General features: G+C 50.6%; 1 protein-coding gene and 1 long non-coding RNA gene across 2 annotated transcripts; both read right to left on the reverse strand.

The window, feature by feature from the left end:
- Positions 1-11601: 11601 nt before the first annotated feature.
- Positions 11602-12819, reverse strand: LOC119305290. Its single transcript, XR_005148604.1, has 4 exons — positions 12641-12819; positions 12258-12554; positions 12078-12176; positions 11602-11996 (listed from the first exon to the last, which is right to left on the reverse strand). It is a non-coding gene; the product is annotated as an uncharacterized LOC119305290 (long non-coding RNA).
- A 147-nt stretch (positions 12820-12966) lies between these two features.
- On the reverse strand, positions 12967-16009 carry LOC119309230 (protein MAIN-LIKE 1-like). Its single transcript, XM_037585266.1, has 5 exons — positions 15901-16009; positions 15233-15407; positions 13958-14039; positions 13279-13875; positions 12967-13200 (listed from the first exon to the last, which is right to left on the reverse strand). The coding sequence occupies exons 1-5, from the start codon at positions 16007-16009 to the stop codon at positions 12967-12969; spliced, it is 1197 nt and encodes a 398-aa protein (XP_037441163.1).
- Positions 16010-16336: the final 327 nt, after the last annotated feature.

A 16336-nucleotide genomic window follows, 5' to 3' on the forward strand; every position in this document is an offset into this window, starting at 1 on the left:
TCTTGAATCAGAGTAGCCTTGTTTTTGCTCTTGACCACTATATCATCCATGTAGGCTTCCACATTTCTGTGCATTTGCGGCTCAAAAGCATGGTGGACTACCCTTGCGAATGTTGATCCAGCATTCTTCAAACCGAAAGGCATCCGTACGAAGCAGTACGTGCCACATGGGGTGATAAATGCGGTTTTCTCTTCATCCTCTTCTGCCATGAAGATCTGATGGTATCCTAAGTATGCATCAAGAAATGAAAGCAAATCACATCCGGTTGTGGAGTCAACAATCTGGTCAATACGCGGCAAGGGAAATGGGTCTTTGGGACAAGCTTTATTAACATCAGTGAAGTCAATACAAAGTCTCCATTTTCCGTTAGCCTTGCGCACAACAACAGGATTGGCCAACCACGTGGGATGGAGCACTCCTCTGACAAGGCCTGCTGCTTCCAACTTCTTGATTTCTTCTGCGATGAATTCTTGGCGCTCCACTGCCTGCTTCCTGACTCTCTGCTTGACGGGCCGCGCATGAGGACAGACGGCAAGGTGGTGCTCGATTACTTTCCTGGGAACACCGGGGATATCAGACGGTTGCCATGCAGACACGTCGACATTCGCCCGCAGGAAAGCAACGAGCGCGCTTTCCTATTTGGGGTTAAGAGTGGCGCTGATGGTGAAGGTACCACCAGTGCCATCCTCCTTGGCGGACACCTTCTTAGTCTCAGGTGGAGCTGCCATTGCCTTCTTACACTTGCCGGTGGAGCTCGATGGTGCGTCCTCGACGGTAGCGCAGCACTCCGAAGAGGTGCGCTTGCCGGAGTAGGCATCAGAGCTCTTGTCGGACTTGGTCTTCTTCTTCCCTCCGGGAGCTTCAGCGGCAAGTGTCTTGCGCTCTGCTGAGGCTGCCTCTTCCCGATAGATCTTGTCGGCACAGATAAGAGCATCCTTCTTGTCGCCAGGGACAGAGATGACACTTATTGGGCCTGGCATTTTCAGTATGTTGTACGCATAGTGAGATGCTGCCATGAACTTGGCGAGTGCCGGACGGCCAAGGATTCCATTGTAAGATAATGGAAAGTCGGCAACGTCAAACGTGACCCTCTCAGTCCTGAAGTTCAGCTCGCTGCCAAATGTGACCGGCAGCGTGATCTTTCCCTTCGGCTTGCTTCTTCCCGGGCTGATTCCTTGGAATGTGCCGGTCTCCTCGAGCTCGCTGTCAGGGATCTGAAGTTTCTGGAGGACCGCGGAGGATATCAGGTTCAAGCCAGCCCCGCCGTCAACTAGCATCTTCGTGACCTTGAGATTGCGGATAGTTGGAGAAACCAACCTCGGCAAACACCCGACCGCAGTTACGCGATCAGGGTGGTCCTCAATGTCGAAGATGATAGATGCGCTGGACCATTTCAGGGGCTTGCGTGACTCTATGGATGGCTCTGCTGCATTCACTTCCCGCATCCACTGCTTGAGTTGGCGGTGCGAAGTATGCAGAGAGGCACCACCGTCAACGCACAGGACCTCTGTGGCTTTCTGAAATTCCCGCTCGTCGGCCTCGTCATCATCCATGTCTTCGTCGTCGTCGTCATCTTCATCCTTGTCGCGGCCGCGGGGAGGTCTGTCTCCTTGCCGCTGCTTAGCCTTGCCGCGGCGTCCTCCTCGGCCGGGACGTTTCTTGCCGGATCCACCAGTTCCTTCCTGGGCCTTCTCCTTGTTGCGCCGCTCGTACTCAGCTTTCTGTTGCTCAACAAGCTGTTCGACTTTCTTGCAGTTCTGGAGATCGTGACCCTTGGTACGGTGAATCTTACAATACTGCTTGCCGGAGCTGTCCTGCTTGTCGGCGGCAGCCACAGGCTGGGTCTCCTTGTCGGAGCCACCAGCTTTAGCTTCCTTGGCGCCACCTCCGTTGCCGGTCTGCTCGACAGCTAGCACTTCCTTGCCCTTTTTCCTTCTGTTGTTCCGCCGCCGGCCTTTCCTTGTCGAGGCGGCATCCTCACTGTCGGATCCTCCTGCTCCTGTACTCTCTCCGGGGAGCCTCCTCCCCTCTTCAGCGCGTGCACACTTGTCGGCCAGGGCGTAAAGCTCGCTGACGTCTCTGATCTTACACATCGCCATCTCCTCCCTCATCCTTCGGTTTCGCACGTTCTGATGGAACGCGCTGATGATCGCGGCGGGGTGGACGTCTGGGATGTTATGCTGTACACGGCTGAATCTCTGAATGTACTTGTGCAGTGGCTCTCCTTCCTTCTGGGCGAGCAGATGAAGATCGCTCTCTTGGCCATGTGGCTTGTGGCCGCCTGTAAAGGCGCCGACAAACTGATGGCATAAATCTGCCCAAGAGGAGATGGAATTGTCCGGCAAGTGCATGAGCCAGGACCTGACGTTGGGCTTGAGTACCAGCGGGAAGTAGTTGGCAAGTATCTTGTCGTCCCGTCCCCCGGCAGCCTGCACCGCGATGGTGTAGATGCTGAGAAACTCCGACGGATGCGTCTTGCCGTCGTACTTCTCTGGTACGTCTGGTTTGAAATTCTTTGTGCTAGGCCACTGGACTTGCCGCAGCTCACGGGTGAACGCAGGACAACCTACCGCGTACGGCAGATCGCCTGGTTCCCCTGGCGCATGCATGTCAACAGAGGGCCCAACGCGCTTGTCGGATTGACGTCGCGCTTCTCTTCGGCGCTCGATGCGGGTTCGAGCGTCTTCTTGTTGTCGTTCATGGAGAACTTGGCGCTGGTCGCGATGAGCTCGTGGGTCCGACGACGCGGTGGAGCCGCTGTCGGGGTGGACCCGGCGAGTCGGCGATTTTGGCCTTCGTAGTGGAGAGTGCATGGAAGTCGCACCTCCCCCGGTCTTGTTGCCATCGGCTCGCGTCCGGCTGTCCTGCCGTGGCAGCGAGGTGCTTGGTTGCCGCACAGTGCCGCCGTTGGCGAAGCCGATGAGGCTCTGGATAGTGGCCCTCCATTCGTCGGTCTTGTCCGCCGTTGGAGGATAGTCTAGGAGCAGTTGAGCTCGCGCCAAGGCTTCTGCTGGAGTGGTGGGCGGCGGAGGTGAACGGTGCGAGGAGTGGGGCGTGCTCGGACTCCTAACCACGTTAGAAGGAGCAGTGCCCCGTCCAGGCGACCGTACTTCGCTCGAGCCAGCATGTTGACGTGCATGTTGGTCTTGAGCGCCACGAGAACCACCAGCTTGATCTTGGCCCAGCGGACGTATGGCGCTGCGAACGCCATGACGCTGCTGGTCCCGCGCCTCCTGAGAGGGGCGCGGTGCGCGCATGGACGCCGAGGTCTGTGCCTCCTTGTCCTTGGACTTGGCCGCACTGAGGGCTCCCTCGTCGACGCCCATTCTTCCGCCGGCGTCCACTCCACCACCCGTTTGCTCCGGAGGCGGTGAAAGCGACGCAGACAGAACAGCTGCCTCCGAATCCTTCTTCTTCGGTCGCATGTCGATGAAGACGATGAAGATTTAGCTCGCGTGCACGCCGGATCGGGTTCGCACAATCTCGACGCCCCCTACCTGGCGCGCCAAAGATGTCGGGGAAACTGATCCACCAACACCTATGGGGACCGGGCCCCTTTCGGTTCGGAGGGGGCGGAGGCCGCGCAAAGAGCGGATCGAGGCAGTACACGCGAGCAGTTTTACCCAGCTTCGGGCCGCACGGATGCGTAAAACCCTACTGCTGCTTGTTTGTGTGTATTGAATTCTTGCTCAGGAGCGATGGACGCTGCCAGACCGAGCGTGAGAGTGTTCCTGATGTTTCGAATGAGCCGAACCCCTTCTACGTTGCGCTTGGGCCTCCTTTTATACTTTCAAGGGGTCACCGACAGGTGGCAACGTAGACTAGAAGGGTAAAAATGGAAAAGGATGCGGTAGGTGCAGCTACCGCTAGTGTGGACACAGTGCACCCTACCTAACTCTGACGGCAGGGGACAAGGTCATTGAATGCCCGTCTGAGTTGCCTAAACAGTGCAAAAAGTGACCGTTAGGAGCGCCACCGTTTGCCATGATGGCCTTCTCTTCATCTCCGTTTGCCACCGCGTACCCCTGGCTACACAGGCTCCCGCCACGCGCCCTTGAGGAAGCCTCATGGCGACATGCGGGTGGGTGCGCTGGAGCGTGGGTACAGAGTGGCAGCGGCCCCCCGGCGAGTACCTTGTCGGGGTCGCTGTCTTGTCGAGTCCAGAAGCTTGTCGCTCACCGGACCTTGCCGGGATGTGCGGTGCATCGCGGCAAGTTTCTTGAAGTGCCGTGGTTGGCCTTCCTGGCAAGCTCCTCTTGCCGGGGCCTTGTCTCTTCCCGGCAAGATCCTCTTGCCGGGGCCTTGTCTCTTCATCTTGAATGCTTTGTTCTTGAATGGCCCCAAAGGAACCCATGGAGGACTCTGGCGGTCGTCCGGCAAGCCTTGCCGCGCGGCGCTGCAACTGCCCGTGCACAAGTTCGGGATACTAGGGTACCCCTACTCTAGTACACCGACACCCCGATCAATACATCATATTGCAAATCATCTATCTACATGGTATCATCTTTTTCGGTCTAACCCTAGGGTAGCCGCCGCCGCCGCGCCTTCCTGCGCCGCCGCTGCCGCCGCCGCGCCCCACCTCCTCGCTTTCGCCTCCCGCTCGCTAGCTTCTACCTCCCATGCCCGCGCCGCTCGCTAGCTTGCCGATCCCGCTCGCTGCTACCTCTGTACACCAAGACACGTCCAACCCGTCTGTTCTCGTGTGCGGGGATTTTTCACTGTTTTGACCCATCTGGCAAACTTTAGCACGATTTGACCTGCTTTTGAAACTTTTTTCGTATCTGACCCAAACCGAGACGCCAACATTCGCGGCGTTCTGCTTGCACTGAAGACGCCGCGGACCCTGGCATTTGGCACTGGCCCACCTCCCTGGTCAGCCAGTTTGACCGTCCGACGTGGCAAGTGTCGACCCCGACCCTAGACGCCGTGAACCTTGGCGTCTACCCCCCTGAGAGATAAGTGGTCACGGGAAAAGTGTGTGGGGCCTCTCCACACACTCTCCCAATCTTCCATCCCGAGAAAGAAGAACAAAGGAGAGCTCCCCCCTCTCTCTCCCACCTCAAGGCTCACTCAAATCCCACTCCAAAATTGATTTTCCTCCGTGGATCTTTCTCTCCCTTGTTGTTTGAGGTAATCTCCCCCGGCTCCCTAAATTTTGTTGGTAATTTCTTGTTATTTTAGTGGCATTATGTAACCCTAGGTGGCACCTTAGTTTCTAGATTTATTCAAATCCTTTGGTATTGAATGGCTTTTAATTAATATGTAGTTGTGGTAGTAGTAATGGGATATGAATTTTGTGGGTACAAATGATGGATTTGATAAATATGATGGTTATGGTTAGGTTATGTGTTAAGCTAATGACATGATTTATTTAGTACATAAGTTTTAATTTGTTTTTGATACACAACTCATTAGGATATATAGTTGCCATTGCTTCAGTAGAGTTGCATAGTTTTTGCAACTATGCATTATAATTGTCATTTCATCTTGTTTGTTGTCCCTTTTAGATGGATGATAGACTTGTTAATGTTCATTATTTGGACAAAGCGTCATTTGTGACCAAAACTGCAAGTGACAACGAGGAAGTGGTGGTATTCGACACAAGTCCTAGTTATGATGAGGTTGTTATTAAAGTAAGAGATAAGTTGAATTGGATGGACCCCAATGATAAAGTTGAATTAATAGGAAGGTATGATGTTGGGGTGGGAACAAAATCTCGACTGAAGAATATGCCTATCATCTCCGAGTTGCATTGGGGGATATACAAGGGTAAAGTTGCGGCCTCGGAAGACATGTCACTTGAATTGTTTGCTACGAAGGGGCAAGGTTCGCGTCTTGATATTGACTTGAACCGCCAAGTGTCCTCCCCGTGTAGAAGTGTGGCTCGTGTTGTGGATAGTGCCGAGGTCTATGCCCCCAATACTTCTAGCCAACCGTCACCTAGCCAAGAAAATGAAGTTGTTGGGCATGCTCTTGAAAAAGTTAATGAACAATATGTTGATGGTCATGGTGATGTCCAATGTGGTCATGGTGATGATGATGATGACATGCATGAGGATGAGACTCATGCAAATGAGAAGGAGAAAAAGGAACGACTGAAGCATGAGGCGGACATGGCATGAAAAAACAACAAGATGGCTCAAGAGGAGGAGAGAGTTAGGAAGCTTGAAAGGGCTCGTCTTGCACTAGAGGATGGATGCAGTGATGATGATGAGCAAGAGGATGAGATTCATGGCAATGACATCGGTGACTTGGAAGCGTTTGTCAAGCAGCAGGACATGGACCGTGAGATCCCTTATGGTCGTGCATATGCATATGACTCGGATGTTGAAGGTCCGGAGGAAGAACTGGACATGGATGGATTCACGGAGAGAGAGAACCGTATACACACAGAGGTGACCGGTTTGGAAATAAGAACTCCATTGTTTCGTGATCTCAGGCTGGCCCACAAGGCGGTAGTTGATGGTGGCATGAGTAAGGCGATAGAACCAAGAGCTTGCCCAGAACCGGGCGAACCAAGGGTCAAGGGTGAAGACGAGAATGCTTACTTGAAGAAAGGGTTGAAGTTTGTGAGTTTGCAGGCCTTTAAAGTATGGCTAAGTGACTATGCTATTAGGAACCAAAGACCATATCTTGTTGGGCACTCGGACCAAAAAGTGCGTTACTCCATCCATTGTGACAAAGAAGGATGCCCATGGGCGGTCCATGGAAGAAGAATTAAAACCGGGCAATGGCTGTTAACAAGTTGTTTGTGTACTCACTTGTGCAGGACACCGTAAAAAAAGAAGCCTAAAACACATCGTCAACTCACGTCTGAGTCTCTCGGGTTTAAATTAATGAAAGAAGTATCAAGTGATCCAACCGTGAAGGTGAAGCTCCTCATGACGACGGTGAAAAAAATGTTTGGATACAAAGTCAAGTATGGGAAGACATGGAAGGCCAAGTCAAATGCTTTAAGGATGTTGTATGGTAGTTGGGAAGAAGCATACAATCGCCTCCCGCGGTTGTTGGGAGCGATTGCCCATAGGAACCCCGACATGTACCATGTGGTCGAGGATGATGGTCATGGGGTGTTTCACCGTGCCTTCTGGAGTTTCGGACAATGCATCACGGCCTTTAAGCATTGTCGTCCGGTTTTGTCTATTGATGGTACATTCTTGACCGGCCGATACAAGGGCACAATCATGGTAGCAATGGCGCACTCCTCCAATGACAATGTGTTGCCGGTGGCATTTGGTTTGGTGCCCTTCGAGCACCAAGACAACTAGGAGTGGTTCATGCATCATGTTAGGGAAAATGTCATTGGTGATAGAGAAGTGTGCATTATATCAGACCGGCACCAAGGCATACTGAAAGCCATGGACATTGTTATTCCAGGACTTCCAAAGCTCCACCATCGATGGTGCATGAGGCATTTCGTGGCAAACTTTTACAGGGCATGTAAGAGCAAGGAGTTGAGCAAGGATCTAACCCATGTTTGCGTGGCCTTTAGCACCGGTGCATTCACCATTCGCTATGACAAGCTCTACGAAGCTGCAAACGAAGGAGGGAAAGATTTCTTAACATGAAATTTTCCGGAGAAACACAAGTGGGCACGCGCTCATGACGAAGGAGGTTGGAGATATGGAGACATGACCAGTAACATGGTCGAATGTTTTAACAATGTGCTCAGAGGTGCCCGCCCATTGCCAGTGACTGCAATAGTGGAATATACTTTCTTCAAGCTTAATGAGTATTTTCTGATGCATTCAGAGGAAACCGTGAAGTGGATTGGTGAAAAAATGGAATATCCACCAAAGGTTGAAGAGTGGATGATGTTACAACAAAGCAAGTCCTCAGCACATAAACTTAGGCTATTCAACACCTACGATATGACCTACCAAATCGACGAGCCTGGTGGGACAACAAGAGATGGTATGTCATATGGTGGTCGTGCATTCGAGGTGCACCTTAAGAGACGGTGGTGTCAATGCGAGAGGCCTAGTAAGTATCATTGGCCATGCTCTCATCTTTTGACGGCGACGTCGTCAAGAAATATACATGTGTCTGATGGGACAACCATGAGGATGCATGAGCTCGATCTTGAAGCTACTAGGTTGACATGGGCCCCTAGATTCCAACCCTTCCTATACCCATCGCAGTGGCCTGACTATAATGGCCCGGAGCTTAGGCCCGATCCTTTGCTGAAGGTTGAGCCCAAGGGTAGAATCAGACAGAAACGGTTGAGAGGCGATATGGACAACCTAGCTGGATACACTGGCATGAACCAATTTGGTAGCGGGCACTTTATGGAGCCTCCGGACACTATCAACTGTGGTCAATGTGACAATCCAGGACACAATGTGAGAACATGCTCTAAGAAAAGGAAAACACCAAAGAAGGGCAATCCAACCACGAGTCAGGCAGGTGGTGGCAGAGGGGGTTCCGGTGGTCGTAGAGGGGGTTCCGGTGGTCGTAGAGGTGGTTCCCGTGCTGCTAGAGGCTCTAGAGGAGGTGCTAGGAGTGGACAACGTGGTAGAGGTGGCGCTAATGGAGGCCCTAGAGGGGGTAGTAGTGGTGCTCGTAGAGGTGGTTCCAGTGGTGGTACAAGAGTAGGAGGACTGATAACGGGTCGGCGTTTGGTTATTTGCATAATCCAAATGGTTGACCAATTTTGAATGGTAAATATTTGTTCATTCTTTTCTTGTTTTCTTGTATTGTGTTTTTTTTGCATTAAGTTTGTTCATGTAATTTTCTAACAATTCTTCTTCTCATAGGCATGGCTTCATCCGGTTCCACGACGAGGCCACGGTGCGCTGACCAAGAGGACATGCCGAACAAGTGGGAGGAGGCAAGGTTGGACAAGACAAAGGAGAAGGATGTGAAAACCCCTTCATGTTGGTATGCAGATGAGTGCAAGGTGAAGGTCTCCACTGACCGGAAGAAGTCGTGGACGGAAGGAAGAGGATATTTTGTGTGTCCCAACTATGCACATGATCGCGCGCGTCCCATTAACGCCTATGACATCCCACCGGTATGTTAGAAAAGTAGGCTATTCTCCATTATGATTCATTTTCTATTACTAACAAAAACTTGTTTTGTGTGTAGTCACCTCCTCCTCTTTGCAAGTACTTCACATGGATAGATCATGAAGTGCCAGAAGATGTCCAAAAAGACCAACTTCAAGATTGCCTTAGGAGACAGCGACAGTTTGAAGAATCCTTACAGAGAGCCGAGGACGAGGAACGTCATGAGAGGGAGAGGAAGGAGCGAAAGAAGCGTGAGGAGGAGAGGGCGCGCAAAGAGAAGGCAGCTCGTCAAGAGGAGAGGGCAAGAAAGCTTGCGAGGGCTCGCGATGCACAAGAGGAGGATGAGGCACGCGACAAGAAGGGGAAATGGCCGCGTGTGACCCAATAAAGACTTGAATGTGCTATTTGAGGATTGTATCATGAATTTGTGATGAACTATGTCATGGACCTATTGTGCTATTTGATCGGAACTATGTAATGAACCTAAGTTATGCTATTTGATCGGAACTATGTAATGAACCTATGCTATTTGATGGAAACTATGTAATGAACGTAACTTTCTTATTAGTTGTCCATGTGGTGAATTGTGCAACAAAATTGTCATATATCAAACGCCAGAAATGCTCTGTTCTGCCCAGATGCTAGAAATGCTCTGTTCTGCCCAGACGCCAGAAACCACGACGTTTAGGCCCTAACCAGAGAGGAAAATGTGTGGTTGCTCCTATGCACACCTAGACGCCAGAGATCACGGCGTCTGCACCTCTGCCCCAGACGCCAGAGACCACGGCATTTAGGCCCTAACCAGAGAGGTAATTCTGCGGTTGCTCCTCTGCCCACCTAGACGCCAGGAATCAAGGCGTTTGGACCTCTGCCCAGACGCCAGAGACCACGGCGTTTAGGCCCTAACTAGAAAGGTAAATCTGCGGTTGCTCCTCTGCACACCTAGACGCCAAGGTCGATGGCGTTTTGGTCCTTTGCAGATTATAAGGACTTGTGGGCCCACTCCATAACTCATTTTTCAACCTCACAACCCCGAGCTGCTGCCCCCCATGCTCTCTCTCCCCAACCAAACCCCCCCTCAAATCTCTCATAAATTGGTCCCATTTGACCATTGGATCGAAGTCATTTACTACCATTGAGGTAAATCCAATACACCCCCATGATTTGTTTGGTTCAATCCATCACAGTTAGTGGATTATTTCAAACCCTAGCTTTTCCCTTTTTTTGCAAATCCTTTGCAAAAAAGGGTACATATGTAGTGTTTTATACGGTGTTGTTAGCTTTAGCCTAATGAATTTAGTTGGTGTAGTATGCATGCTCCTAGTGTTATGCTTACGATTTGGGTTAGGATTAGGATTAGGATTACCCTAGTTGTTATGCTTATGATTAGTGATAGATTTACATACTTCTTTATAGAGTTGCATTTTAATGTTAGGTCACTCTTGTAGGAATGGCACTTAATAATGATGCAAAGATGGTTTTCATTGAGAAATATATGGATGCGGCGGATGAAAAGAACCGCGAACTCATTAAAGAAAAGATGACTCTGTGGGTGAATAGTTGCGATGCAAGGAATGAAGCTGCGAGGAACTCTGCACGGTTATATTTTTCTGATGACTCAGATAATGTCATCGCTGAAACGGAAAAGAATTTTGCCGAGATGAAAAGGGCTGAACTTGATTGTAGAAGTGATCTAGGTAGGCAAATCGCATTTTATGCAACTATGCTAGAATATCGTCAGATGGACTTGAATAGGCCTGGACAGATCATTGACTGGGCAATCAATGAAGCTATGTCCCCGATACCGACCTAGGCTGCTCGTTGGGATTGGGTTCTTGAAGTACCGGGTGTCATCTATTGCAACCCTGGACCAAACAATGATATTCAATTGGAACATATCCCGCTAGATTATGAGCCCGACTTATCACTGCTATATATCGACCCAAGCTCCTCGATGCTACCTACCGACCCAAGTTCCTCGGTGCCAGATGGGGCCAATGCAAGCAAGAAGAAGAAAAAGAATGATTCACAGAAGAAAAATAAGAAGGAGAATTCACGCAAGAAAAACTCGAGGGGTTGAACTATGTGATGTTCTATGTCATGGAACTAAGTGATGTTGTATGTCATTTGAACTATGTCCGTTAAAGTTTGTACTGTGTATGTCAGTTGAACTATGTAATGCTTATGTCGTGGATTTAAGTTATGTTATATGTCACGAATTTGAGACCATTTATTTATGAGTTTCCAAAAAGTTTGTTCTAATTTGGGATTTGTCGTGGATCTAAGTTTTGGCCATATCTAGAAAGGTGGAACTGCTGTGGCTCATCTGCATACCAGGACGCCAAGGTTTTTGGCGTCTAGGGGCAAAATGCCAGATACCATGGGATCTAGCATGTATAGAAACTTCAGCATAACAACAAAAGGTAAGGATGACAGCATAACAGCAAGGATGACAGCAAAACTAAGCATAACAGCAAAAATGACAGCAAAACTAAGCAATATTTCCAGGATGACAGCAATAAGGTACCATAGTTCACGCCATCATAGCAACACAACAACATGAAGGTAGCAAAGTGCACTCCATAAGTGCAAATTAAACACAAGTCCAGGTAGCAAAGTTCACGCCACTTCTAAAGTTCACAAATCAAACATAACAAAGTTCGCGAGAATCTAGTATTAACTAATTCACTTCTTCCTTCCTCTTTTGCTGCGCGGCGTGCGTTGTGTGGGCTGTGATGGCTCAGGCGCATCATCCATTTGGGACATCCCAAGCACCTCCTCTTCGTCTTGATTGTACTCCTCTTCATCTTGCTGTGCCTCCTCTTGCTCTGTCTCTTCTTGCAGTTGCTCCTCTTGTTGTTCCTGTTGCAAGACAAGACGACGACGCCGTCTATTGTCCCGACTAGTAGAAGCTCCAGCCGTGAGGACGGCTTTACTTCCATGGCAAGAGAGCATAGCTGCCATCTTGTGGAATCGACTCACGAAACTCTGCAACATAACAAAGATGCAATACTAGACTAAGTCAAAAGTATGCAAAGATGGAGGTTTTTGAATAGAGGTAACATATACCTTCATTGTTTTCCTAAGAGATTTCTCAGATGATCCACTTCCCTCATCTTCACCAAGTGCTACACCAGCCTCGTTAACATAATGCAATAACTCCATGCCCTGCAAAATGAAGATCACGAAAATTATCTTTGAAGTACATTTAAATGCACTCGAAGTAGGTTCTAATTGTGTGGAGCATACCACTCGGTCGTGTAGTTGTGCATAGTCAAGTTGTGTCCCTTCGTTGTCTCTGTTTGTACATTGAAGTCCATATACCCGCTCTCACGATCCAACTCTTGCAATTCCGAACGGTTCCAACCGGGCTTTAGCTTCAACCGGTAACGTCCCGCAAGCCACTTCAGATGCTCTTCGTATACTGAATCACTATGTTGTATTCTTTCCTTCTCCACTAGGGCCACTCTTTGATTCCACAAATCTATCCACTCGGAGTGCTTGATGGCCCAAGTCGAAGTTTCCGGGTTATTCTTTCGACTAATTCTGCAAATTATGTACAAGATGAAAGCATTAGCAAGAAATGTATTTCATAATGCTCTACTATATATCCAAAGCTACAACTATCTCACCGATGCAGAAATTGGCTTGTCTCGAAACTCTCATCCCTTGGTGTCCCTTGCCTTCTCCCAAATTGTCTTGCGACACGGTCTGGGTAGTGCCACTCGACAACATAGAAGCATATCAGTGGGCATCTCGCCCGCCAAATATTCCTGTCACGTGTGCACATCTCGTTCAGCCGGAAAGCATAATCGGCATCATATGGCATCCAATCGACCTACAACACAAGATGATACTAGTTAAGTACACGGTTCCATCACAATTGATGTGCTCTTACGTAAGTTATCATTACCTGCTTATGAGTCAACATATCCAGCTCGTTGATGTAGCATTTGTATCACGCAACCGAGCTGCCTGTGTACACATTCGCCATCTCCCAACAGTAGGCGACGGTCGGAAACCGCCAAGGATCTTCTCCATACCTCCCGTCATGTGGGACCCATCCTTCAGGAGGTGTCTTGTTTTTCTCGGGGCGTCCAACGGGCATCCGCTCCCACATCCAAACCTGAAGGCACCAAACAAAGCCACCCATACCAGATGTGCCCTTCTTCCTACGACATGCCTCGTCGAGCTGCAAATTCAGAAATTGTTGATAAGAGGTCCGCGAAATTGCAAATGCAAACAAATTGACAATTTGGTTACTAATTACCTGACGATATAAGTATGCTAGTGCTCCTGAACCCCAACTGTACTTACGGTCCCAGTCACTTAGTAGGTCCAAGAATATCCACTGGGCTTTATTACTGGTACAATCTGGAAACACTACCCTCGTTAACAGATACCACATATATGCTCGGGCGTGCTGCTGCACAACAACCTCATTGGTGTCCGGAGGGCATACTACTCCTCTCTCCCCTCGGAGCCAATGATGCAACACTTTCTCACTGTCACGCTCGCCTTCTTCAGGAGGCTCGGGGAAAACACCTGTCAATTGGCCAACACGATCTCGCCAATTAGCACTTACGGTGGTGCCGGTCAAAGCTTCTCCATTGATTGGAAGGCCACCGATCATCGCCATGTCCTCCAAGGTCACGGTCATCTCTCCACATGACAAGTGGAACGAGTGTGTCTCTGGCCTCCATCGGTCAATAAGTGCGGTCATCGCCCCATGGTTGATCGACGGAGCGTGTCGCTTGAACTGAAGCACGAACGGGAGAAGGCCCAATCTCTCAAAGTATGGCTCATACCGCTCGTCGCACGGCCAGTCGTGGGCACTATGACCTCTCATGCGCATAGGTGTTAGTTCCTGCAAAATAGCATTGCATTATGGTTAGTGCCTAGCAAAACTGACAAGTAATAACCAAGAATTCAAATAGATTGAGTCTTACCCCGTTATTCTCAATGTCCCGCGCACGATGCTCTTTGTCGTACCCTTTATGAAGACCATCGTACCACCGTTCCCCCGCCAGCCTACAAATCAAGCATGAACAAATGAAACATACATAACACTATATAACATCCTACATATCATATATTTGGCATAACAACATCAACATAAATGCATATCTCAATGGCAACATAACAAAACCTGTTTATCTATATATGACAAAATCTGAATGCACGGGGCAACATATCTCAATGTCAAGATAACAAGACCAATTATCTATATATGACAAAATATCAATGGCAACATATTTCAATGGCAACACAATATAACAAAGTCTCAATATAACATCCTAATTATATGACCATATCTCAATGAGAATCAAGCATACAAAATACACAAATATGTTAGAATTATATTTCAAGCAATCATCTATCTAAATCCATATACATAGCAACTAAAATTAAAATGCCTAACCCTATCACAAATGCCTTCTCTTCCTAATCCTACCATATAAACACATGCCAACTCTTCTAAAGTATACAACATACCTACATGACCAAGCCATGGGCTCCCCTTTCTCAAAAAAGTGCAAAGAATACGAATCCTAGGGTTCTAACAAGTATAAATTAATGCTGCCAAAATACAAGTTTTGAACCCAAAATAATCGGAGGATCTGGTGGAGAATACCTCAAGGAAGATGGGGAGGCTCAGATCCACACTTTTGATGAAGAGAATAAGCGATTTGGGGTTGATTTGGGTGAGGGGAGGAGAGAAGCGGAGCTTCTGTAGCCGCCACCGCGAGGAGGAAGACGCCTCCTGCGTCTTGATGGGTTGGGCTGCACCCGAGCCGGCTCGGGCCGGTTTTCTGCTCTCCAGGGGTAAACGCCAAGGGCCATGGCGTTTAACCCTTTGCCACGTCGGACGGTCAAACTGGCTGACCAGGGAGGTGGGCCAGTGCCAAACGCCAGGGTCCGCGGCGTCTTCAGTGCAAGCAGAACGCCGCGAATGTTGGCGTCTCGGTTTGGGTCAGATACGAAAAAAGTTTTAAAAGCGGGTCAAATCGTGCTAAAGTTAGCCAGATGGGTCAAAACAGTGAAAAAAACCCGTGTGCGTGTCTTGCATAGCTAGCAAATCCATCAAGTCAAGGCTAGCTAGCTTTGCTAGTCAACTACGTCTTGTCGGCTCGTTTCTGGCGTGCCTGGTTAGCTCCGGCTGCTGCGTACCCGCGCGCCGTCAGACGCATTTCGTGCTGCCGCAAGTCGCTCCACGCGCTCACCTCTCCCTGCAGCCGCCGCCGCTGCCGCGCCGCGCCTTCTCGCTGCCGCTCCCTACTGCCGGCGCCGCCGCCGCGCCGCGCTTTCTCGCGCGCACCGCCGCCGCCGCAGCTTCCCGCCGCCGCCACCGCCGGGCAGCGCCTCCCCGCGTGCACCGCCGCTGCCGCAGCTTCTCACCTACCGCGTCGCTGCCACCCCATCGCGTCGCCACCCTAACCCGACGCGCTGCCGCCGACGCGCTCCCGCGTGTCACCGCTGCCCCTTCCTCTTCCCACCGCTTCTAACGCCTTCCATGGACTCTTCGGGCTGCTTCACCATCTGCGGTGGAACCGCTCCATCAGTCGCGTCGATCCAGTCGCGTCCTCCCGCACCCGCCGGGTGTTACCCGTTGTCGCCACCAGCGCCTCCCCTGCAGCACCCGCAAGGGGGAGGGGCCGAAGCAACCGGCGTGGCGGCGGTCGCTGCCGCCTACAGCAGCAGCGGGCCCAGGACACCGTGGGGGCGCCGCACTACCAGCAGGCTCTCCCCGCTGGTCACCAGGCGTTCATCAGCGCGCCCTTCCAGCCGACTGACGCCGGCTACGGCGCCCTCCTTGCGCCCCCGCCCCTCGGTGGTTATGGCCCGTCCGTCCCGACGCCACCCTACGGGGGCCTTCCGTCGCCGCCGGTACCTGTGCCATGGGACCCCACCCTCCTCGCCGCCCAGCACTCTGCGCCGTCGCTGCGTAGCTTTGTCGGTGGAGGCGACTTGTACATGGACTTAGGTGCTACTGCGCACATGGCAGCTCATCCCGGTAACCTAACCTCCTCCACTCCCGTTCACACACCCACTCGTCTCACTGTCGGCAACGGCTCCTCCTTACCTATTACTCATATCGGTAGCACTAGCTTTCCCTCCACTTCCACACCCATCACTATGTCTAATGTTCTTGTTTCACCTGATTTAGTCACGAACCTAGTTTCAGTTTGTCGTCTTACTCGTGAGAACCCCCTTACTGTTGAATTTGACGGTGTTGGCTTTTCTGTGAAAGACGCCCGTACCCGAATGGTCCTTCACCGATGTGACAGTCCCTATGAGCTCTACCCCGTGCAAGCCGGCGCCTCCAC

Source organism: Triticum dicoccoides, chromosome 5B (genome assembly GCF_002162155.2).
Source record: "Triticum dicoccoides isolate Atlit2015 ecotype Zavitan chromosome 5B, WEW_v2.0, whole genome shotgun sequence".
Taxonomy (NCBI): Eukaryota; Viridiplantae; Streptophyta; class Magnoliopsida; order Poales; family Poaceae; genus Triticum; species Triticum dicoccoides.